The sequence below is a fragment of the Periplaneta americana genome, chromosome 7 (assembly GCF_040183065.1).
Source record: "Periplaneta americana isolate PAMFEO1 chromosome 7, P.americana_PAMFEO1_priV1, whole genome shotgun sequence".
In the NCBI taxonomy this organism is placed as follows: Eukaryota; Metazoa; Arthropoda; class Insecta; order Blattodea; family Blattidae; genus Periplaneta; species Periplaneta americana.
In genome coordinates, this window is record NC_091123.1 from 64,509,223 (window position 1) to 64,536,521 (window position 27,299).

Genomic DNA, 27,299 nt, shown 5'->3' on the forward strand with positions numbered 1-27,299 from the left:
TTTAACAAAACAAGGCCTATTTTTATTTTATAGAGCCTAAATAAAGGAGTTTAAGAGACTATTTTAGGCGCCTAAAATGCAACTTTTTGGGGCCTAGAATTCCGCTCTCTAGTAATAATATATATTTTGAAATAAAATGTATTTGGCTGTGGAAATGTGCATGAAAATTAGATATGTCCTTCATTGAAAACACTACCATATTATGAAACTATATTTTTATGTTCCACATTATCAAGTCATTTGCAAAAATCAGTTCACAGTTGCATTTGTTGACATGAGAATTAAAAATTCAGTGAATAGACTTTAGTAAGGACAGATAACTTAGGCTAAAGGGACGTCAGAGAGCATTAGTTTACAGCTGACTTCCATTCAGTGCTATTAATTTTAATTCGTAGTAGTGCAGTAGACATTAGAACAGTGAATTTCAGCAGTATAGGGCCGATATTACTAAGAAATCGTACAAAAAATGTCATGCTGAATGTATTTACATCAGTAGACAGTTCCAACTCTTACTATAAGACAAGCCAATACATTCCGTCTATAATGTAACGTACATATCGCGAGATTTTATTGCCCAAGCTGAGGAGCTAAGTAAGCTGTTACCCAATGTCCTTTTTGAACAGCAGTATGCTAAGCAAAACCTATTTCCAGGCATACACTTGTTAGTAGTGTTGCATATGGATGGTGGACTTGTTCAAACATCATTGACATTTAACGAAGTCTGCAGCAATAACAGGCTTTGCCATCAGCTCCTCCTTGAGCTGCATCAATGTAACAGGAATCTGACATATTTGGAAAGAAACTAAAAAATCAAAACTCAAAAGCCAAGAATAAGTTAAGAAAAAATTGGAAGGTTCCTCTCAAACATGACTGATACAATGCAAGAGAACTTGGAAAATTCATGAATACAACCCTAACTAAATACAAAGTACAATTGGACAGCTCAGGCCAATAAAAATAATTAGTGCACTAAAAGTTTTCCTTATATATACTAAATGCTGTACTGTTGTAAAGAATCAATGTATACTCATATTTTTATATGTTTAAATTAGTGTTGTGGGATTTAATCGATTAATCGATCAATTTCTGTTGTAAGGTTAATCAATTAAAATATTTAATCAAATAATCGAGTCGATTAAAATTAATCGGTTGTAGTTGATATTAATTATTATTTTGTTAATACAAAACTCGTACTAAAAATTCCGGCAATATTTCTCTCTCGGAAATTGCTTACTTAAAAGCACAATTTACTCTTACTGTCTGACTATAAACTAGGTAGCGTAGAAAAAATCTTTGCACAAACACTTCAGAAAGAGATGGAGATATGAGGCCTGACCTAGTCTACCTCTATTGAAAGTTGAATCAATGTGAAACCCTTATTAAGTTTTATGGTTTTCCAAGAAAACTTCCACCTTGTTGTCAGCTCATCCTCCTAGCATATGAAATACATACTTTTCTGGGATTCGTCCCCCTCATCCCTTATAAAATAACTATGTCTACACTGTGTGCAAGTGAGAGCGTAACTACCTTCTTCTCTTTCTAAAATCTGGTAATTCAATTACAAGAGGAGCCAGTCTTCGGGTTTCGACCGCTCTACTTTTGCAGTTGCAGTTTCTGTACTGAGTTTGTGTATGAAGATTGATGTGTTTAGTTTGATAAAGAAAAAAAAAAAACTTTTCTGTGGTTTGAGGAAAGTGTAAACTCCATTATGTCATATGAGAATTTGAGAGGTAAACTCAGTGAAACGTTTGGATTTAAATTGAATGAGAGTGGAGAAGTGCTTGACAGAAAAAAAATTTTTCGTGTTTAGTGATTAAGGAAACATTGTTACTAAACATAGAGCGGCACTTAATTCGGAGCATGTGAATGCACTCACATGTTTAAAATCATGGATGAAGCAGTTTTAACTAGGTGACTCTTCATATTTTTTGTTATTTATGTTTCTCTCAAAAATACCTGGAGAAATTGACACAATAAATTATAAGCCTCATAATAAATATGTTAGTAAGTAATTAAGATAGTTGTTTTGTAATATAACTATACAATATATACAGATTTACAACATTTAATACTTATGATTTTCACCGAACACAAGTTAAATTTAACAATAATTGTGTATTACAGTATATTAAAACATTTTTCATCTCAATCAATCTATCGATTAATCGATTAAATATTTTGATCGATCAACAGCACTAGTTTAAATATAATAAAAAATGACATCAAATCAGAAATTCAAATAGTTCTTAATTTAGTAACAAAATAATATAATCTCATGGAAATAATTTGAAGTAAAGGGATAAATAACGAATACAATCTCATGGAAACGATCTGAGGTTAAGAGTTAAGCAACAACGATACAACACATAATGATGTGCATGTTGCCCCTCCAAATATGTTCTTGTACACATAATGTGTAGTGGGTCGATTTTGCCGCCCACTAGCTGTTGAGTGGAACATTAACATATGTGGTTTTATTGTCTAAAATTACTTGTCTTTCTCCATCTTTTAGGTGATAAAGCATGTTGTTAGAATTTATTTATATTTGTGTCTATACTTACTGTAATATTTGTAATCTAATGGCGAGCACTTAACATCATTCATACAACTTGTAATATGATAGTTAAAAAATATTGCCTGTATAGAAACCAATGTTGAACTCTGGTTTATACAACTAACTTTACTTCTGTGTAACCTCACTTTATTTGAGACTAATTTATTTACACAGAATAGTTTTTAAACATGTAATAAATTTTTCTCAACTCATAAGACATAAATGTTGTTCAACAATAAACAAAGATTAACTTTTTCTTTAAGACTCTGAATGTTATTTTTCAATTCTGAAGGCTGAGGAAGACTATTACCGCAAGAAGCAGAAAGAAGAGCAAGCTCGACTTAGAGGCGATGATAAATGGATTCTTCCTTCTGTGGAAGCAAGGATAAAAGGAGACAAAGACAAGGAAAAGAAAAAGAAACATAAGAAGAAAAAGAAAAAGGCTAAAAAGAAGAGAAAGTCTTCCAGCTCTGTAAGTTGCAATATTTCACTAGCAAAGTAGTAATTATTATTATGTTAGAAACAAATAACACAACAGTAAAACTGTTCAAGACGGAAGTAACATGATCCTAATTATTTTTTCCGTTGTGTACAGGTTTCCACGTTCAAGTGTGAAATTAAAATGGAATATTTTATCTTTTGTATAAATGCAAAACAAAATGGATGCCGCAAACAGCAGGAAGTACAAAATATTCTGTTTAACACTACTGGCATTAAATCAGCTTTCTGTTGCTTATTCCACTGGTGAATCATCTTGATAAAATCTCATTTTCTGAATAAATTTATTTTCGTAACTCATTCATTAAACACTATTAAAGTTTACTTACTTACTGGCTTTTAAGGAACCCGGAGGTTCATTGCTGCCCTCACATAAGCCCACCATTGGTCTCTATCCTGTGCAAGATTAATCCAGTCTATATCAACATATCCCACCTCCCTCAAATCCATTTTAATATTATCTTCCCATCTATGTCTCGGCCTCCCCAAAGGTCTTTTTCCCTCCGGCCTCCCAACTAACGCTATATGCATTTCTGGATTCGCTCATATGTTGTTGTTGTTGTTTTCTAATGCCAGGCATTTGACAATAAAGTCATTTGACCTCTTGCACTCTAATATTTTTCAAAGATATTATCATGGTCAGCCACTGAAGCACAGATTTTGAGGTGTTCCGAATCATTTCTTGGTTTGAGTTGCACAATGGGCAGTTAGGGAACTGATATATTCCAATTCTTTGCAGGTGTTTGGCTAAACAATCATGGCCTATTGCCAATCTAAATGCAACTACAGACTATTTTCGTGGTAAATCTGGAATTAACTGTGGATTATGATGCAGAGAGTTCCATTTTTTCCCTTCAGATTGTGTTATGAAATTTTGTTTGTTGAAGTCTAAGTATGTAGATTTAATAAATCTTTTCACAGAGTAATATGTAGATTTAGTAACAGGTCTGTAAGTAGCAGTGCTGCCCTTCTTTGCTAATGCATCCGCATTCTCGTTTCCCAGGATTCCACAATGGGATGGTATCCATTAGAATACAATTCTTTTATTCGCTCATATGTGCTACATGCCCTGCTCATCTCAAACGTCGGGATTTAATGTTCCTAATTATGTCAGGTGAAGAATACACGGTGTGCAGTTCTGCGTTGTGTAACTTTCTCCATTCTCCTTAACTTCATCCCTCTTAGCCCCAAATATTTTCCTAAGCACCTTATTCTCAAACACTCTTAACCTATGTTCCTCTCTCAAAGTGAGAGTCCAAGTTTCACAACCATATAGAACAACCGGTAATATAACTATTTTATAAATTCTAACTTTCAGATTTTTTGACAACAGACTGGATGATAAAAGCTTCTCATCCGAATAATAACAGGCATTTCCCATATTTATTCTGTGGTCGATCTGGTTGGCAAGTTGGTATAGCGCTGACCTTCTATGCCCAAGGTTGCGGGTTCGATCCCAGGCCAGGTTGATGGTATTTAAGTGTGCTTAAATGCGAAAGGCTCATGTCAGTAGATTTACTGGCATGTGAAAGAACTCCTGCAGAACAAAATTCCGCACATCCGGCGACGCTGATATAACCTCTGCAGTTGTGTCGTTAAATAAAACATAACATTTTAGGAGCTGTTAATTTCATTTCCACAACAATTAATATAAAGCCAATTAATATAAAACCAGAACGAATTCCTTTATTTGTATGATCAGTAGCCATTACAGCACTATTATTACTATTATCATTACCAGTCCTTGCCGAGCAGTCACCATATTATTAACTGACTGAAATCCATTTATTCTGTGTTTAATTTCCTCCCGAGTATCATTTATATTTGTTACTGTTGCTCCCAGGTATTTGAATTTTTCCACCTCTTCAAAGGATAAATTTCCAATTTTTATATTTCCATTTCGTACAGTATTCTCGTCATGAGACATAATCATATACTTTGTCTTTTCGGGATTTACTTCCAAACCTATTTCTTTACTTGCTTCAAGTAAAATTCCCGTGTCTAATTGCTTTGCTAGTTCAAGGCTTTGGTTTGCAGAATAGGTGCAGAAATTAACATGGTCTTTGAAAGCGAATTGACATAATATTGCCATGAAAATTCAGAATTAATTAATCGTACAAAAAATGTGTTCAAATTGTTTTCCATAGGCTGCTTACTATTAAGGTTGAAAGGTGTCCACCATGTCTTGATCATTCTTTATCCAATGCTTAGGACTAGAAACATGCATTCTTTAACTATGTATATGACTCAGTGTTTTCTCTCGAGCGTGAACATAGCTTACAAGGTCAGATTTATGTAATTAATATTAATAATGATGATGATGGTATTTGAGTTACAATGTGTCCAAATTTGGCTCTAGGTCCATTTTTTGCAATAATTTGGGAATATTTTTGTATATTGAAAGTTGACGTATTTGCATTTATTGAGTGTTAAATTACATCATAAGTAGCTGAAGAATTTGAACAGAATAATTTATGGTTTTGCAGAAACAAATTATGACTGTTTCAGTTATTGAAATGTAAAAACAATAGGATACTCTTACACAATACCCTACTATAAAGTATACAGTTTTCAGGACAGTGATGATGACAGTGAGGATGAAGAGTGGGTTGAGAAAGGTGTTGATGTCCCTTCCAAGACTGGTGTTGGTACATTGTCAGAACAGAATGGGAAGAAGACGGATCCACTATCAAGTGGGAAGGAAACTGAGAAGAAATCTATTTCAGAGCAGAGCCAAGGTATTTTTGTGATTCTCATTTTGAGGTATAATGTAATAAAAAAAAAGTATTTGATGACGTAATTTGCACACTTTTTAAAATCCTTTCTGGCCACTAAAAATTGGGTTGAGTAAAATACGCGGAATATTTTAGTGTAAGGTTTGATATAGGTTTTATTCTAGTGTGATTGAGAATATAGTAAGTTGTGCCAATATTTTATTGCAGTTTTGTAGTAATAAAATATTTTCATAATTTTGATTTAGCAATGATTGAATTTATTGTAAACATAATGAATGTATTCTATATATACATATCATAATACAGTAAAACCTCGATAAGATGCGCCTGCTTATTACGCTATCCCGTGTAATACGCTTTCTTTGTCCGGTCCCTGAACTTTTCATATATAACGCCTTTATAAAATACCCCGTTTGTTGTGCTCAAGTCCGGCATAATATGCTACTTTTGCGGAATATTTTCGATGTAATTTTCAGCAATGAAACATTTTGGTCATTGAAGTTACTGGTGCCATTAACCTGAAAAGTATTGGTATTCGACCTTTTACCTGCACATTTAAACCTTTACCAGTGCAGCTCACATACAGTTACAATAATCCACCCTCTTGCTAATCCTCTCTCTCTCTTACACAACATTCTTCACATGACCGTAATAAAATTCTGGAAATTTTTGCTGGTCAGTTTGTTGTCCTTTGTGTATTGAAGTATCTGTGAATGTGATTACAATGAACGAAAAGCGCTTTCTGTGCCAGAAAAATTGGAAATCTTACGAAAGTACGATGAAAACAGTACTCTTAATCAGAAACAACTCTCTGATTCATTAGGAATCCCATCATCGACATTAAGACCGATAATAAAAAATCGCAACTCAATCACTGCAGCTGCGACGTCGGGAGGGTGTAAGCGCAAGAGAGTGAAGTGTGGCAAACATGAGGACTTGGAGAACACGTACACGGCAAACAACTATAAATGAGCCTTTTGGAAAGAATTAAGTACAGTACATACATATAGTATCGTAAATGTCTTTAACGTACATTACAGTAATAGAGTAATATTGTATTACCTTTCATGAATCATGTATTTCAATGAAGAGAAATGCTAATAGATACTGTATATAAGTCTAAAATTAGTATACCCGCCTAATACGCGGTTTAAATGCGGTTCTTTGAACAGCGTCTTATCAGGGTTTTACTGTATATTCATTGTCCCGCGTTGTGTTCTAAGGCATCCTGCCTAGGACTCGCATTACGGAATGTGCGCTGGTCCGAGTCCTCATGGGGGAAGAAATTTTCTCATGAAATTTCGGCCAGTGTATGGGACCGGTGCCCACCCAGAATCGTGATGCATTTGGGGAGCTACGATAGGTAGCGAAATCTTGTTGAGAAAGCCAGCTATAACTGCTGGGGGGATCATCGTGCTAACCACACGATACCTCCATTCTGGATGGATGATCGTCCATCTCTGCTTTGGCATGTGAGCGTGAAGCCAGCAACTGGCTGGTTGGTCTGGGTTCTTCATGGATTTTATACCACAGATTATTTTTTTATTAATATATTCAGTAATCATTAATTGATGAGTTGAGTGTAAAATATGCAGAGCAAAACAGAAATCCAAAATAATTAATCGTTAAAAAATTAGGGTGCGCCAAATACGTGGAGTGCAAATTATGCAAGCAAAAATGGTAGCATTATTGTTTTATAATACACCGTGTCCACACTAAGAGTAGGCCTATACAGAAATAATAGCTTATAATTTCACAACCGTATATTATAATTCCTTAAGGTATGTAAAGCTCAATCACTAGAAAAACTCTCCAAGATTTCATTTTATAGCTTTTCCATGGTCATTGTGTGCGGTGTTTTGTTTCAAGCTTAGTGTTTCATGGCCATTGTTGTGTAAAATGTTTCGTTTCAAGTTTATTGTTGCATGAATGAAAATTTGCATTTATCAGTCTAGTTCTTTGTCAATGGAGAAGTGGACATTACAGCAAAAAGTTCAATGCGAGCTCTGGTTTGCAGAATTGAATTCAGTTACACGTGTTCAGTGGCACATATAGAGGGAATGGAATGTGAATCCTCCTACTCGCAAATCCATCTACCAGTGGGATAGAACTCTACGAGCTAATGGAAGCTGTTTGATCGTCGTATATTTTGTAGCAAGGCAGCTGTAACATAATTACTTGTTCATCCATCGTTTCTAACTAATCCACATATTCAGTAGAATCACTTTCGTTATATGCTATGTGTCTATGTGACCAAACTGATGCACGTGAATTGAATTCTTAAATATTCTGTGTCATAAATTTTGAAGTTGATTAACCTGTGTTTATGTTGGCTGGCATGAGAGAATGCTATTGGTCCATTATACACAAATAACATCAGAATGCATAATATCGACTTTACATATTGTTATTGATATTGCTTTACATTCTGTACTCGATCTCGTTCTGGTTGCCGTTCCCAGTGTATTGTGGACCAACCTAAATTAATCTTGATGTAACCCATGTGCAGTTTAATTTTTTGAGATAAAAAAATAACTTCATCTTAAATGTGCATTCTCTGCTGTCACTATATCCTTTGCTTGATTTCACAGTCAATTGTAAGAGAATACTTTCAATAAAATGCGTATGGGAAAAAATTCGTTTTCATATGAGTTGGTTAGAATCATAACTCGTTCCAAAAATGAAAATTTTCACAAATGAGGAAAAACATATTTGTAATACTTGGAGCCCATTTTCTTCACAATGAAGGTTAATAAATGAAATAGCAATGATTAAAAACTACTATTCTGATTTGTAACCATATTTATTTATACAGGAGTAAACGTTATTTAGCTTTAAATTATGGATCATACGAGTTTTGACAATGACCTTTGGATCATGAGTGTTCTGAGAGTGCTCCGTTTGGTACATGTCAGTTTAGAAAGTGACCAGTTGGGATCATGTGAGATTTGACAGTAACAAATTAAAATAATACACAAGAACATTACCTCAAGCATATTTTTAAATTCAATGTAAAAGAATAGGTTTCTAATTATTAAATTCTTCAGATGAGTACATTTTACAAAATAATATAGTACAATATAAATTGAGGGGTCCAGTCAAAGAGAAGGATAAGTCACAAATAATCTTGGAATAGGGAAATTAGGTATTCTCAGGAACAGTCTGAGAATTTATGGTGGAAATTTAAATTCCAGTGGGCTAAGCTATGGCAAAGTTATTGCAATTATGACACAACATTCTAGAGACGAGAAAAAACTACATTTTCTTAGAAAAGCTAGTTCTCCCCTTATTTGAGTTGACTTTTCAATTTACAACCTACAGAAGAAATACTTTTTATAAATTTTATCAAAACTCAAACTTTCGTTACTACATTCCTTTGTATCACAAGATTAATATCTGCTTCCATCAATTCGCACATATGTTCAGTATTGTCGAATTGATTAATTATTATTCATGGCGCCATCATGTAGAACTTGAATATATTATGATTGTGATAAAACACTCGGCCCTGGTTAATTTACCAATATATCAGTAGGAGCCAAGCAGAATCAGAAAGGAATATTAACCTTGCTAATTTGGCCTGGTTTCTTTTCGTTATTTCTGGAGCTGCTGTATATTTCCGTGGTCATCCTCTCTCTCCAACTGGTAATACATGCACTTCCATAATGTTATACTTACGAAATTCTCAATCACAGCTGCTAAATTCACTGATATTTATAAAAATAACAACGCACATGCAAGATACTCATCCACAACCCTATTCTGCACAACAAGAAGTGGAGAAGCGGGAGGAAAATACTGATCGGTGATTGGTCGAGAAGCGCTATGAAACAGAACTCACAAGATCCAGAGGATCATGAGACTTTTGACAGAAATCGGGAAGTTTGTCGCCTGTTTACACAAGCATCATGTAAGAAATGTGAAAAATTAACCTCTGAATCGTGTTCTATGCGGATAACCGCAAGGGAATATAACGGTGTCTCGATTTTTCATTTTTTGGAGCATGTGAGTTATGACTCTAACCGACTCATATATTTCGAAATAACTCTCATAGTTCACTGATTAATTTCGTCTTATTCAGCTTGCATTTCATACGATGCTCCAGATTTGTTACTGAATGTTCTACTGTCCAGATGGTTCATACTGGGGAAGGATAAATTACTAATCAGTGGGGATAATGCTGTGTTTGGATTTTTATTATTGGTTTTATTCTGGGATCAAGATTTAAATTTTATGCTGTTGTATTTATTCAAATTTTCAGAGAAAAGTAAAGTTCCAACAGAGCGGGATGAATGGATGACTCTACCTGGCTTGTTCCCATCTGTGTCACGTGAACAATTGAGACAACAGTCAGGACGGCTAAGTAAAGCAGAAGAACAAAGACAAAAAGATAGATATATGTTAGATAATGTGAGTTATATAATTTTATTCTCTTATTTAACAAATCAATCTTTTTCATGAGCATTTAATTTTATGGGGGTTCGATATTTTTTACCGAACTTCACATACTAAACAGACATAACAAATGGCAGCCATAGTGCTGAATCTTCACTGAAGACCACAGAGAATACTGTACTGATATTGGATAAATATTCATGCTAGAGACAGATCGTGAGATTGTTGTTATTTAGTCAACTGTCTGGAGACAGGTTTGAACCTTATAAGTGACATCAATAAGGCATCACTTGTGAGGCAACTAAGCAGGAGATAACAGGTGGTATGCATAAAATTAAAGTTTATGCCGTTGCTAAGGTTTTCGTAGTATATACTACGATCTTTATGTATAAAAACTCATGGTAAATTCTTTCCTGTGTAACAGAAACTTGATCTAGAAGGCTGTGTTTAGTTTATGCTGGAATTGATAGTATAAACTACTATTTGTATGCATAACAAGACCTATATACTTCTACTTCTAAGTATAAACTAAGAAAAATCGTAGTTTGCCCTGTTCGAGACTTGTTAGCTTAGCATAAGGGTTTGTACAATTTAAAATTATCGATCCCGTTCATCTGTTGCTATTTATTATAATATGAATCAAATAATTAGAGAATGGAAACAATTGCCTCATGGATATATACAACTGAATAGACATTTACAACTAGATTCATTACTTTTTGCAGACAATTTAGCTCTGGTGGCATCCTTAGAAGATGAATTACAACGTTTAATTTTTAATTTTAACAAAATTGGAATTAAATATGATATGAAAATCAATAAAGAAAAAACTAAAATTATGGCCTTCTGCGGAAAATACCTTGTGCCTAGCAAAATATGTTTAGATTCAACAATATTAGAAAGGATAAACTATTTTACATATCTCGGATACACATTATCTTTTTTCGATGAAGTAGACATTTCACAGAAAATTTCTAAATACACCAAAACAATGGGAATAATTAACACCATTATGAAACCTTCCCTAGTACAAAGGCATACTCGAATTCGCCTTTACAAGACCTTGGCGAGACCTGTACTTTGTTACAGCAGTGAGGCATGGACATAGAGGAAGAAAGACGAAAGCAGAATAACGGCTAATGAAATGAAATTTATGAGATATACAGCGGGATATATGAAATGGGATCATAAACGCAATGAAGATGTAATGGAAGAACTACAACTAGAACCTGTAATTAATTACGTAAAACATCAGAACAACTGGATAAATCATCTGCATCGCATGCATTGAGATAGAATCCCAAAAGTCATGCTCCACTATCGTCCAAATGGGAAGAGATCTCTTGGTCGTCCAAAGAAGCGCTGGATTGAAAATTCAACTGTGAGATTGTAACAGGCCATTTGGCCTAATACTTGAAGGGAAGAAGAAGAAGAACATTTAAAATGGCAGAATTTATGTAAATTTATGCTAGAAAATCCTACAAGGAAAGACGAAAACCATCCGAACGCGATTATAAGAAGTTATATCTTAGGTTTTATGAATAAAAAATGTCATGTGATTAATTTTTGTAATGGACTACTCAAAAGATGATTTTGAAATAACTGAACTGGAATTCTGTTAGTTGATTTTGGTTATTATTAAAAATAATATATTTTTAGCAAAATGATTCTATGATGTAGGTATAATTGTAATACCGATACATTTAATTTACGTGAAAAAACTCCATATGCCTACAATATTTAGGTTACATGTTAATTTAATGAATAACATTTTGGATCTGTCTGATTTTGACTTTACTTAATTTTCATGTTATTTATTTTCTTCATAATTCGCTTTTTGTCAATTTTTTTACCACTGTAAACTTTCATCTCAACGTTCATAACCTAGATGGCGTTTTCTTTGTTACTTCTTGTGGTAGAAGTTTGCAATTTGTTCAATAATGCTGGTTATTCTTTTAGTAGATTAACAAACAGCAGTTGTTCTCCATATCTCTCTCTTTACAATTCCCACTTCATTGTAATCGTCCATTTTCTTGTTAAATCAACTAAATTTTAACGACTACAATCAATTTCACCCACCAAAAATTTATTATAAATACATGGAAGGCAAAAACTAACGAATCTTAGTGGATAAACCCGAAATACTGTCGATAATCGATAATAATCGAATACTCTTGATAGTTTATACTACCGACATGTAGTACATACTTCATAGTAATAGTATCAAGTTTATGCATAGAAAACGAAGTATATAGCCTACTTCTACTTCAAGAATCTTCTACAGTAAAAGCAAAAGGTAATACTGTAGCTTTATACATACCACCCAATGGGGTAGGGTGCCTAGTTTCTTTCCCTCTCATTGCTTATATCGCTGAACAGTTACTCGACAGCTATGAGTCTCATGAGTTTTCAAGAACAAAATAACATTTGAATAAACCATGAAATTCTAGTTTCCTGTGAAATATTTTTTTGGCTTGTCAACAAGCAAATACTATTATCATTGATGCATAATTTTGGGATAGTGTAGCCACATGCATTTCGTTAAAAATGAATATAAACATGTTTTTAAAACATATCACAACACAATTAAAATTTTAAACTAACATACGTTACAGATGTTCATAATTTCAGATTTTCAACTAAGGAAACGTGGTTTTGAAATTATGTTATGATGCCGAATTTGGATTCCTCTTCTCATGTGTTTATATACCACAATTTATTTTCAGAATTCAATGTAATCTGTTATACATGTTTTTCTAAATTTCTTTCTATATCTTTTTGGTATTCGAACTGTGAAATATCACTTCCTAAATAACAAAATTTGTCACTTGTTCCATAGTTTTGTTGTTTATACTCTAGAAAGTCCTTTATTATTTTTTGTCATTGACTTAGTTTCATCTTCTGAAATGTTCATATTATATTGTGCTTAATTTATCTATCATTATTGCTTTTTTATGCCTGTATAAATTTGTTTGAAACAACATGTGATATATTTACAAGTAACTGATAAATGTACTTTTATTTCAGCTAGGACAGAGTGATCGTGAGTTAAATCCTTATTGGAAGGATGGAGGCACTGGCTTACCTCAAGAGGAAGAACATGAACGAGGCAAGAAGGAATTGCATTCACTTCCTGCAAAAGCTGTGGGTGATCAAGGAGTTGACTGGCTACGCCGAGCTCTGAAACGTGCTAAAGAACAAGCAGCAGAAGAGGGAAGAACTCTAGAAGAAGTTGCAGCAGAACGATGGGGTGTAAGTTATTGTTACAGACTTCAAAAATCTGTTATGCTTTACATAATGATTAGAGTGCACTGTATCATAGATGTAGAAATATCCAGTATTCCGAGTTATGTATTTACTTGTATCATCAGGATAGACAAAGAAGGGAGAAAACCTAAATGTTGGATCCAATACCAAGAGCTGATAATTCGGGTCTGGAAATTAGTGCTTGGTAATAAACCTCTAAATATCCTCTATTAAATCTAAAATTAAAAAAAAAAAAAAAAAAACGTGCATTATTTCTGAGAAGGCCAAAACATGCAAATCTGCATGGAAAATAGTATACTTTCTATGACTCACTAAGCCATAAAATGGATATTTACAAATTTTGAGAACTGTAGCAAGCTTATATGTTGTTGTTTTATAATGCCAGGCGTTTGACAGTAAAGTCATTTGACCTCTTGCACTCCAATATTTTTCAAAGATATTGTCATGGTCAGCCGCTGATGCACAGATTTTGAAGTGTTCCGAATCCATTTCTTGATCTGAGTTGCACAATGGACAGTTAGGGGACTGATATATTCCAATTCTGTGCAAGTGCTTGGCCAAACAATCATGGCCTGTTGTCAATCTAAATGCAGCTACAGATGATTTGCAAGATAAATCGGGAATTAATTGTTCCATTTTTTTCCCTTGAGATTGTGTTCTCAAATTTTGTTTGTTGAAGTCTAAGTATGTAGATTTAATAAATCTTTTGACAGAGTAATACGTAGATTTAGTAACAGGTCTGTAAGTAGCAGTGCTGCCCTTCTTTGCTAAAGCATCCACATTCTCATTTCCCAGGATTCCACAATGGGATGGTATCCATTGGAATACAATTCTTTTATTGAGTGATATTAATTGAGTGAGCATTTTAGTTATTTCTGCTGTTTGAGATGAAGGTGTGTGTTTAGAGACTATTGATAGAATAGCTGCTTTTGGAGTATGACAATATAACTGCATTCTTAAATTTATTGATGTGGCACAGAATATTCCTGAGACTTTCACTTATTGCAATTATTTCTCCATCAAAACTTGTTGTTCCATACCCAAGAGATCTATAAAGTGAGAAGAGACAGCACGTAACACCTGCACCGGCACCTTGTTCACTGGAGATCAAGGATCCATTGGTGTATAAATGAAGCCAGTTTTGTGGAGGGTACCTAATATTAATTGCCTCTAAAGATAATTGTTTCATTATTTCAGTGTTTACAAGCAAGCTTATATAAAAATATGTATTTGCGTGGAAATCCTGTCTTTAGTAATGAATAATGAATGTGGAATGTACGAATATTTTACCTGAACTGTGCTCATGTTTTTTCCATATCCACACAAAAATTAATCTACCAATATAAGAAAATAATTAAACTTTTCATTGATAGCATTAGAGTTGTGTATGGCTCCATGCTTCGACATTGTGAATGCTGAAAAGCCAGCAACGCTGTAACTTCTGTACACACAATAACGAAGGTTTTTACAAATTTGTTCTTTTCCAAGTTATTGACTGATGGGAGAGGAACACACATCTGTAGAACTACTGTATATTGTTGAACATCCCACTGTTGCTCGTACCAGTGTTCAGTCATTGGATAACAGTACGAAATCTATTAACAGTAGCAACAATCTTTTTCGGTTCCACTAACTGTGGATCATTATAAACTTGAAGAGGAGAATTGTAATTCTTGGAATCATTAATAACCGAGGTTTTAAAGAAATGCTAGAATTCCAGATTGGACCCTTTTTTCGTTGAAATCAATAAAGTCCTGGTTCCGAAATATCGAAATATTCATTCATTCATTCATTCATTCATTCATTCATTCATTCATTCATTCATAGTTTTCTGCCCAAGGGCAGCTCTTTCTCTGCAAACCCAGCATTCTCCAACCTTTTCTGTTTTCTGCTTTTCCTCTTTGTCTCCGCATATGATCCATATATCTTAATGTCGTCTGTTATCTGATATCTTCTTCTGTCTTGAACTCTTCTCCCATTCACCATTCCTTCCTGTGCAACTTTCAGTAGACAGTTACTTCTTAGCCAGTGACCCAGCCAATTCTTTTTCCTCTTCCTGATCAGTTTCAGCATCTTTCTTTCTTCACCCTCTCTTTCCAACACAGCTTCATTTCTTAGTTTGTCTGTCCACTTCACACACTCCATATATACATTTCGAATGCTTCTAGTCGCTTCCTTTCACTTTGTCATTATGTCCAAGTATAAGCTTCTAAAATTTGAATTAAACTTGCATTTTTAACATTGGTTTTCAATAGGAATTTCAGTGGAAATGAACATTATTATTTATCCAATAATTCGAATTATTCAATATCAAATTAACCAATTTTAACTGTGCCACTCAGTTTTAGCATTGTTATAGAGGAAACTTGTATTGTTTTTGTTTTAGTCATTGGAGAAACTTGAGACATTGATAGCAGAAGCAGAGGAAAAAAGTGGAAGACAAAGAAAGCAAGGAAGTAACCAAAGAGAATATGATAAGTATGAACAAGAAAGTAGGAGAAATAGTTGGAAAAAAAACACACATGACACAGATGGAACAAGAAAGCCTGATAGTGAAAGAAGATCAGCCAGGAATGATCAGGACAGAATCAGCAGTAGCTCAAGATCTTTTCATAAACCTAGGGAAGATGATAGTCCACATAGGCATCGAGATAGCAGTGAAAGTACTTCAAGATCTTTTCGGACACCAGATGATAGAGATGAGGAAGTTGGTTGCTCAAAGAGAGACTGGAATTCTGAACGCCATTCCAAACGTTCTTTTCAGAAACCTGGAGAAGATATTGATCTTTTAGAACGTGGAGATTTTCGCATACATGAAAAAAATGTACCTGACTCTAGCAAGTACAGAAGCAGTGCCTCATCCGGAAATTGGCGGAAGAAAACTTCTGGAGATCAAAAAGTATATGTTGGGTCAAATAAACCAAAAGATGTTAAATCTTCTAAAAAAGCAGAGTCATCATCATCGTCACCATCGTCAGATGATGATGGCAATGAGGAAGAGAAGAAAGGTGAAGAATCTGCTATGCTCACAGACAAGGAAATGAATGATCTTGGAGCAAAACTTGTGAAGGCTGAAATTTTAGGAAATGAGGTATGTAACAGTTGTTTATACTTACTGAAGTAACTCAGAGTCCTTCTTTCTCAACATGTATCATGTGTTATTGACTGATTATTTTTGTTAGGAATTATATCCACTAAAAGTTAAGAATGCCACCTAGCATATTGAAATGGATGTGTTGTTCACTGGGAATGTTTCTAAGCCTAGTTCACAAGACTGCGAAATCTAAAAGTAGATAACTGAGTCACATGTTAAGTGATGATGTGTAAGTGATGGTTAGGACTTTTATTTTGATACCATTACTGGCCTTATTCACCAATCTATGTGACAATCTATTGTTAGATTTCGTAGTCTTGTGAATTACCCCTGAAAACCCTCCCAATGAACATCATATCTACTAGAGTACATTCAGTGGCATTCATAGCTTTTAGTGCATATAATTCTTAAACCTATAATAATAATAATAATAATAATAATAATAATAACAACAACAACAACAACAACAACAACAACAACAACACCAACACCAACACCAACACCAACACCAACAATGTTTTATATTCGCTGGCAGAGTTAAGGCCATAAGGCCTTCTCTTCCACTCAACCAGCCTTAATCAATACAATACATATTTAAATTACAAACTACACTTAAAAAGAAAAAAAGATAATTTTCATTAGTTTTAATAATTTAACAAAAATATTGGTCTTGTAAACCAAAATTAATGTTCTCCAGCAATATTCTTCAATTTTAACGACTAGTAGACTACAGATTATACAGTATCGTAGAGATTTCCTAATCTATAATTACTTCATGGCAGCTCTATGATGTTAGGTACCATGATGCCAGGTTCACACCATTTCTACCAGGGCTTAATACTTACTAGATATTGGTGACAAGTGACAATTCAACAATATATGGATGGCAGATGATCTCTTTGCCAATAGGATCCTACATTTTACGCACTATCCTTGGATTGGATTGTAAGATCGTACATGATACCAAAATATCGTACATGCACGATTCATATTGTATGGTTGGCAACACTGCTTCAGAAGTATTTTATACGTAGTGGTAACATTGTGTGTAATTTTGAAACATGGAAACTCCGGCTAGGAAGTCACTGCGGGAAAAATACGTTCGCAAAGTAGAAAGATAAAATATAATGTATTTAAATTCTGTAAAGAAGAAAAGAGTGGTCTAGCTATTCCTCTGAAAAGAACTATGAAAAGAACAGTGAAAGCAGTGGAAAGAGTGAAAAATCAGTCAGAAACGTATCAAAAGAATGCGAGAAAGTTAGCATTTCAGGCACGCAATGTATGCCTATAACATAGAACATTTTCCCAGCTACGGATAACATTTTGACATGTAGTAGTCTTCTCTGCTACGATTCGATGTAAGTTCATGCTCCGAGTTATTCATATGTGTCTCGGTTAGGTACGTTACTGCATCTTTGCAGGTTGTGTACATGCTCTCTCTCTCTCTCTCTCTTCCCTCTACTCCCCGTTCCCACCTAGCACGCATATAAACATGATAGTGGCGCCCTCGGAGAGCAGCAGTATTCCTATTTGTCCCATGTAATACAGAGATGCACTCATTACGAGTGACTAAGTGGCCGGGGTTCAACGGAACATGGCGCCGTCTTGAATAACAAAGTGATTACTTATGCTTTATCATATTACTATGATGTACCAAAATATTAAAATTAATCCAGTCTAATAATAAAATAATAATAAAAATAAAAATAATAACAATAATAGTAATACCCACATTAGCCTCACCTGCCACATGAGCCACTACCATGACTGCAGGACACTGCCATTTTCATAAAAACTTTCTCTGCCATTCGAGGATTGTTGATCTTGATAACTTCCTTCCATATTTTGTCCAGAAATTTCGTTGGATCTGTGTGTCTGATCTTGCCTCTAGAAACCAGGAAAAACACTGTGCCTTTGTGGAACATTCATTTTGTGGAAATGTGATCTCTCCTCTCCATCACTTGCTCAGCACACCTGAGAAACCAACGTAAACAAAACTTTAAAACATTCTCTTTTTAAGTGAAAAAACTGTGATACCTGGTTCCATTATTTTAATGGGATTGGAAGTTGGAAAGGTAATTTGTGGATGCATCATATACTGCTGTGGAGTAATGGTTAACACATCTGGCCATGAAACGAGCGGGCCTGGGTTCATATCCTGGTTGGGACAAATTATCTGGTTGGGGTTTTTTCCAGGGTTTTCCCTCAACCAATCGAAGCAGAATTTGCTGGGTAACTTTCGGCATTGGACCTCGAACTCATTTCGCCATCATTAATTCAAATATCATCATCATCATCATCATCATCATCATCATCATCATCATCATCATCCGTTAGCCTTGGTAGCATAGTCTGTATAGCACTGACCTTTTGTGTTCGAGGTTGCAGGTTCGATCCTGGCTCAGGTCGATGGCATTTAAGTGTGTTTAAATGCGACAGGCTCATGTCAGTAGATTTACTGGCATGTAAAAGAACTCCTGTGGGACAAAATTCCGCACACCGGCAACACTGATATAACTTTGGCAGTTGCAAGCGTCGTTAAATAAACCATAATTTAAATTTAAATTTTTTCATCATCATCATCATCGTCGTCGTCATCATCATCATCATCATCATCATCATCATCATCATCATCCATACAATAGCCCGGGTTAAATCCATGGTGCAGTGTGCTGTACTTGTATAAGAGCATGGCCGTTCGGCTACCCTATCATTCACAGAATAAGAGTGGTAAGCACAATACGCCTCAGACTGCAATGCAAGCCTTCGGGTTCTCATCCATACAAGAGGAAAAAAATTATCGTTAATAAGTAGATCAATAAATCAATCAATCAATCTTCTTAATGTATCCAGCTGTTTGCTGACAACGTAAAGTCCACTATAGTCCACTGTAGTTTTTCAGTTCTTGTTTTTCATGAGAAATGAGGGGTATTTGATCTGTGTTCATTATAGATGTCTGTTGATAGTAGCCAGAGTGTAATAAGTAGATGAAAATATAGAAAATAAATCTTGTCTAGCAACTCTGCAGAATTTAATTTTATTAGCATTTTCTAGACGTTGGCAAAGGAGCTGAAGAAGAAGCTGGATGCAGCTCGTGCAGTCCGCACAATGAAACCCAAAGAAACAAGTGACACAAAGTCAGCAGCAAAGGATGAAGAGGAAACTGTGGTTCTTACCCGGACAGACTCAAAAGGGTTTATACATCCTATAAAGCAAACAGGCCAGCACACTGAGCCAGTGGGTGGAAGAAGAAGAAAACAAAAGATGGAAACACATGTAGATGGAAAAAGAGTGCGGTACTTCGCAGATGATGACAAATATTCGTTGAAGGATTTGGTAATGTTCTTACACAAAACTTTTTTGTTGTAAAACTAACTTTTAAATAATAATATGTTCTATCATTGGTCTGAAGGAAAGTAATGAGATGCCTTCTCTCCTTATGTACACAATTTATTTATTTATTTATTTATATATTTACACTTTGAATGCCTAGTGACACTAATGTTGTCCGCACTTGTGAAGTAATGACTAGCGCCTCTGGCCGCAAAATTAGGTGGCCTGGGTTCGAATCCCAGTTGGGGCAAGTTACCTGGTTGAGGTTTTTTCCGAGGTTTTCCCTCAGTGCATTATGACCAAATGCTGGGTAACTATCGGTGCTGAATCCCGGACTCATTTCACCGGCATTATCGCCTTCACTTCATTCAGGTGCTAAATAACCTGAGATGTTGATACAGTGTCGTAAAATAACCCACCAAGGACACTAATGTTACCCAGAACCTGAACAACTTCAGAGGTTCCAGTATATATCTGCTATTTCAAAAGAGAGAAATTCTGTAAACATAGTTAAATGATGTTGTTCAGAAGTCATAGCATTCAGTCATTGCATTTGCGCTGAGTTTGGAGTGTTCAATGTACTAGGAATAGAAAAATTGATAGTCTGTAGTTTTATTAAAATTTTATTAGAGTGCTAGGATTGCACTGTTTCATTGGTATAGTTAATAATATATATGAAAGAGTGGACTGATTTATAGAGAAATGTATCTGGTTACTAAGTTTAAAAGAATGTGTGGAATTTTGTATTTCTCAGACTTTAATGTGAGGTTTTAATTTTTTCCAGTTTGAACGTGAAAAATTGAGCACAGCAAGAGATGAAGAAGAAATGATCTCAAAACTGGCAGGCAAGGTAAATCTTAATTTCAAGATTGAAAATATTTTTTCATTCTGTTGTGTAGATTTATGTGAAAGTAAGATAGTTGTGTTATTAGTATAACAGACTATAGATCAGAAAAATGTGGATTCAGTTGTGGACTGTTTCCATAACCTTAACGTGACTTGGAGACCCATTTACACTCTTGCCAGATTGTGAAGTAAAATATAGGTACAGTCAGCTCTGGATATAGTGAACTCGGTTATAGTGAACATTCGGCTATAGTGAACCTAAATCGTTCGTCCTGACCCGCATGCATTATAAAGTACATTAATATTTCTGTTTATAGTGAACCCTCACTTCGGTTATAGTGAACCTAAAACTAGAACTTCCCAAGAACATATAATTTAAAAATGGCCAAAATGGTAATTTAGGAAACCCTTTCTCCTATAAACTTCCAAGAACATGTTCAGAACAAAATCTCAAACCTCCTACACCTTAAATGCATTGAAAGACAAAGGATTTGTTCAGCTTCGTGGACAGCTTGAAACATGTTAAAGAGAATAGAGTGCGCAGTGAGGGATAAAGGAAGGATTAGTTCTGACTCCTTTGAAAGAGCTTATTAGAAGAATAGGAAGAAAAAGTGTTTTCTTTTGTAAAAGGAAGTAGAGACCAATGGGTAAATACAAGAAGGATTGGAGTATAATGGTCCTCAACCCTTTCTCCCGCATCTTTGTAGAAGTGAACCTGAGGAAATTCCAAGGCTGAGTACACAGTAGCATACCTCTAATCGGAAGAGGTGCGAAATCGGTCAGTGCCTACTACCTACATGGCCAGATTAGATTCAAGTTTCGAACTGTGAACATGAGGATGTCGAAGCGTAAAGTGTTTAAGTTGGAAGATACAGCAAACATTAGTACTGATATTGGACGTGGTCTGACCCAAACGAACATTAATACTGCATGTATGGCAACGTTAGTAGTTTAAAAACAGACACTTCGGTTTTAGTGAACCTCAGATATAGTGAACGAAATATGCTGGTCCACAGAGGTTCACTATAACCGGAGTTGACTGTATACAGATATTTAATGTTTGAAACTCTTTATTGTTGGTTGGTTGGTTGGTTGATATCTGATGTTGGAATAGTTGACTATACCATTTGCTCTCATGCAGTCCAATATTTTGCAAGAAGACTAAAAAATTGAGTAAAAGTTGGACATTGAAGAAGATGATTTTGATTTATATCCTCATTAAGATTACAGAAAAGACATGTAGGATTTTCCATAATACTAGTGACAGATTACAGACTGTAATCATGATTATCAATCTAATTGTGTTCATGCTTGTAGTGTATACATGTCTGATGGTGATCAGAATTTTAATCCAGTTTTCAGAACTATAAAATTGCATTGAGGCATGGTTTTGAACCACCTTGATATTTTGAAGTTTTCTATAATTGAGTAAGTCGTGATAGCTGCTGCTGTGGAATTTTGTGCGCCTTTCATTGCATTATATGGCAGAGAAGAAGAAGAAGAAAAAAAGAAGTGAATAGCTAAAAATAACATTTTGTTACTATTAGAAGTGTGGGAAAAATTTAATGCAGATTTGAGAAGAGTAAAAAAGAAATAAGTTTATCTATGAACAAATGGTGGAGGAATTATTCATATATGGAGGACAAGAAAAGACAGCTGAAAGATATTTCATTGCAGTAAAATCTTCAGTCAACTAATTTCCTTCGTAAATTTTCAATTTGAGCCTGTATTACGACAATATTGTTGAGGTTAGGGTTCACTTTAAAAATACGTTTCATTATAGAATAATATAAGTAGTAATGGTATAAATTGTATTGGTTATAAAATCTCTAAGAAATTTTAACAAATAAATTCCTATATCAGAGTGCAGGAAATGGTATATAAAAAAAAAGAACATCGAAAGAAAGTGTGACCTTATGCTGTTGTCCAGGAGGGAAACAAACATCGAAAGTATGAACATAGTGGAAACTTTTTCCTCTCTGGTAATTGAGCTGTTGACCAGATGGGATCAAGTGTGATCTAGTGTGTACCTACACATATTTTCGGTAATTGTGATCAAAGATAATCGTGATTAATGGCTGTCTGTCACTAATATAGTAATACCAATGGTGTGTAAATGTTACTGAGGCAATCATGGCCATTGAGTTCCAGAGATTCTCAGTAAGATTGAGGTTCTAACTTCGAACAGGCCATAATAGAATCTCAATATTATGGTCTGAAGCTACTGAGATCTTGTTACATGGTGTACTATCCTGTTGGTGAATGAAGTTTTTACCTTGCAGTTTCTGAACTGATGTAAAAATCCCTCCTCAAGTGTTGTAATGAACACTGTTAATTGCGTTGTCAACAAAATAGTAATATGCGTTACAAGAGCGGTATGTTGACGTTTTCATGTTCGAGGAAAAGATTGAAAAAGCGAAACGTAGTTGAGCTTTTTTAATTTCCGAGAACATGAAAACAAACATACTGCTCGTGTATCGTATATTATTTTGTGCGAAGATCGTTTATTACATACCTGAAAGAGGAATTTCTAATTAGTTGCAATGAAATCTCCATCTTGGTTTCTGTTCAATGACGGCAACTTTGGAAAACAAATATATCTACCTTCAACATTGTTGCTATAAAATGTTTTCTGTGTTTACTATATTCCAGCAGGCTGTGATATACGTCTGTCTTTTTTTTCCCCCAGTCTATAAATGCGAACTTAAAACAAACGGTAAGGTTATGTAATGATTTATTTTTCATTTTAATATTTCAACAATATTATTTATATAACATATTGCAATAATAACATCGGCATCTGGAATATTGTTGATTTTTTCACGGCTTCCTTAATGTTACTTGCATTACAAATGCAGTAACTTTTGTGGTGTTGTAGAGTTTACTTAATTTTTGCAAATATTTAAAAACAATAATTAACAGTGCAATTTAGGTGAAATTGCAGTGGTAAGTTTCCAATTTATAATTATTACTATGTTAAACGTCTCTAAAAATAATATGTTAAAAGCCTAAAGCAGTAAAATGAATATGGTGCTTAAGCAGTAAGAAGAGGGAAATTGTTATGTGTGTTACGTTAGGAATACTGAATGTGGTATTTCACACTTACCGCGTATTGGTTTTGTGCGGAAAGCAAGCAATTACGCACGATCTCGCACAAAAAAATGTTTGTTTAATTATTCATCTTGATTACACACTTTAACACTTCATATCATCCATGTTGAATCTTTTGTACACTACTTTTAACACTTGAATATAAATAATTGATTAAATGCTACCACCACCACCACCACCACCACCACCACCACCACCACACACATACACAACACATCTAATCACCCCACACAACACAAACATGCTGCATTCAGGACAGTGGTACACAGATTACTCAACATACCCATGAGCCAGCAACACTACAATGAAGAAGTGAACACAATCAAATACATAGCACAAGAAAATGGTTACAACCCAAACATAATAGATAACATCATAAGGAAGACAAAACAAAAACTCAACAAACACACAAAACACAACACAAACACAAGAACACAAGAAATACATCACACTAACATACGAAAACAAAAACACACACAAGATCGCATCCTCATTCAGAAAACAGAAATACAACATAGCATACAGAACAGAAAACACCCTACAAAGACATCTCAACACACAAACAACACAAACAAATAAATACAACCACACAGGCGTATACAAACTCACATGCAATAGTTACGACAGTTTCTACATTGGACAGACAGGCAGATCATTCCAAACTCGATACAAAGAACACATTAAAGCAATAACCAGAGGACACAATACATCTACATATGCCAAACACATAACTAATGCTAACCACACATACAATAACATAAATACAGACATGGAAATCCTACACATACAACCCAAAAACCAAAAACTCAACACACTAGAACAATATGAAATATACAGACACACTAAAACACACCCCAGTCAAATTCTCAACATACAGATCAATTTCAGAACACACACACTATTTGACACAACTCTTCATCACATGAATGCATCCACACAATAGGCAGCGAAGTTGAGATAGCGCCGAGATCTAGTAGGCTCTGAGGATGGTGTCAAATAGCACCAAAACAGCTGTAAGCCGCACATGCTTACATAATTAACACGAGTAAGATCGCCATTTAATCAATTACTTTATATCACTTAGGAGTATAGTTAATATAACCACTTTGTTCTGTTAAAATAAACTAGGTTGTTTTCAGTATTGGCAATGAAGAATACAAAGCAGAAACTGAAATCGAAACTTCAGTCTCAGTCAAATTTTATTTGTAGAAACTTCAGAATTTATATAGTTTTTTGAAAAAGTGTCTCACATTCGGCATCTTTACCCTACATAAAATTTTGCCTTTATGTTTCTTTACACATGACAAAGAATTGTTTATATGCAGTAAACCTAGTACCTGAAACAGTGGCTTTACTCTTTACTTCCTCATCTGATGGATGCTACTTAGGATTTTTTCTGTCTAAGAATCTGTATATTGTCTTTGATAATTGGGTAGTGAAGAAAGAAACTGCTGTGTCATCAAGAATCATACGAATTACAGAAAAATGGTTTAATGGTAAGTCTCTTACTGTAGCTGTCTGGTCGAAGATGTCATGGAAACTTTCTCATGAAATTTTGGCTAGTGTACTGGTAGGATGGTTGTTCACCTCTGCCGAGGCATTTGGACGTGAGGCTAGCAGTTGGCTGGTTGGCCTTGGGCTGTCATGTCGAGGATTTTTAGGATGATTTAACTATAATGAATTATGGAGAAATGGTTTAATGATGATAAAGAAAATAAGAGTACTCCAAGAAAACATGCCCTGACCCCACGAATTCCACTTGGTAATCAAGATAGGGTCCAGATCTCTTGCGTGAAAGCAGATGCTACAGTTATGTGATTAGTGGAGCATTGTTTTACTTAGTACTACTGCGTGTTCAATTCAAAGTGTGTCATGGCTCACTGTATGTCGTCATGTGGCTAGCTGATGAGCCTAGAGAATTCAATCTTTCTACACTTCCACAGAGGTGTATTATCTATGTGCCAGAGAAGTTGCCTAGCAAGTACGGCGTTCATTCAGAAGAGTACTTACCGATACGTACCGTAATGCTGGTAGTGGCAGGAATGTGAACTGTTTGGAAACACGTACTGAGGAGAGTTTTTTTGTTACTGTGAAATATGGGGAGAGGGTTAAGACGATTACTTACGTACAGAATTTGTTGACATTAACTTCGACGGTCAACATGGACACGGAGTATTTGATTTGTGTTGTGGAATGTTGCTGTACGCAACCGATGATAACAAATACCCTGCGTATGACTTGCCCGCTCAAAACACAGTTCCAAAGAGGTTATGGTAGCACACAGACCATACAGAATGCCATCTGTTGCTACGACGTTCAAGTTATACCGTACACGTTCTCAAGTTCAGATTGAATGCCTTGATTAATAGGCAACTTCTCTGACATAAAAGTTGAAACTCGCTTTGAATCACTGACTCACCAACAGTGATGTCATGACACACTTTGAAATGAATACCCAGTATTATAAATATTGGTGATTGGTTACTTGATAATAAATTAATATTTGATCAATTTTTCTTTTCAGGTTACTGATAATGATGATATGGATGATATATTCGCGGAACGTGTACGGCAGAAGGAGTCTGATGGCAAGATACAAGCAAGGGAACGCAGTCAAGCTATCAAAGAACACAAAATCGTGGACAGAGTACTGGAAAATTGCAACTGGTGTTTTGATAGCAAGGCAATGCTGAAACATCTTATTGTGGCCATTGGAAATAAGGTACAATTACTACTACATTTTTTGTAACTTCTCTTCATTGCATTTATACTTAACCCATTCCTGATAGAGACCGTTTAAATTTCTTTCATCTTTGATGCTAGAAGATACATATACACAAAGTATGAAAACCAGATCATCATCATCATCATCATCATCATCATCATCATCATCATCATCATCATCATCATCATCACCACCACCATCACCATCACCATCACCATCACCATCACCATCATGTCCTTCACGTGTTAGATCCTAGTGATCCATTATAGTCTCATTCCAGTATATGTTTTACGATGAACTTAATTCGTCATTGTCGTCAAGTATAGAATATGCATTGAAATTACGACACAAGAAATGGTAGCAAATACAACACTGAATTAACACTAAAAGTACAAAGACATCTCAAGTACATATGACTGGATGCTTGGGGAGAACGATGAATTATGTTGCACCAACTATTGTTTATAAGGACTGTCATAAGCATCAGTGACGACACAACTGAAGCGGCAATGCTGCCATTGAAAACATAATAATAGCAATAAATGAAAGCATCTCTAAGAATTTACTAAAGATTATTATTTTTTTGGTTCTACAGAATATAAATAAAAAAAAAATTAAAAAAAATCTTTAGTGAATTCTTCTAGCAACAGTGCACTTTCTGTACAGATTACTGTGCATATTACTGTAGAATCCCGGCCACCAAGTCACTCAATTGAGTGCGCTTCTTGTATAATGGCAGTT

At 34.9% G+C, this 27,299-nt stretch overlaps 1 protein-coding gene across 3 annotated transcripts in view; it reads left to right on the top strand.

Moving 5' to 3' along the window:
• Positions 1 to 27,299, top strand: part of LOC138703161 (CWF19-like protein 2) — a 51,646-nt gene that overhangs the window by 8,241 nt on the left and 16,106 nt on the right. For all 3 annotated transcript variants that reach the window (XM_069830823.1, XM_069830822.1, XM_069830821.1), the window contains exons 3-10: positions 2,847 to 3,026; positions 5,628 to 5,790; positions 10,049 to 10,197; positions 13,210 to 13,434; positions 15,836 to 16,540; positions 19,598 to 19,879; positions 20,661 to 20,726; positions 26,358 to 26,555. In XM_069830823.1, the coding sequence (XP_069686924.1) occupies positions 2,847 to 3,026; positions 5,628 to 5,790; positions 10,049 to 10,197; positions 13,210 to 13,434; positions 15,836 to 16,540; positions 19,598 to 19,879; positions 20,661 to 20,726; positions 26,358 to 26,555 (1,968 nt within the window). The remainder of the gene's footprint in view (positions 1 to 2,846; positions 3,027 to 5,627; positions 5,791 to 10,048; positions 10,198 to 13,209; positions 13,435 to 15,835; positions 16,541 to 19,597; positions 19,880 to 20,660; positions 20,727 to 26,357; positions 26,556 to 27,299) is intronic.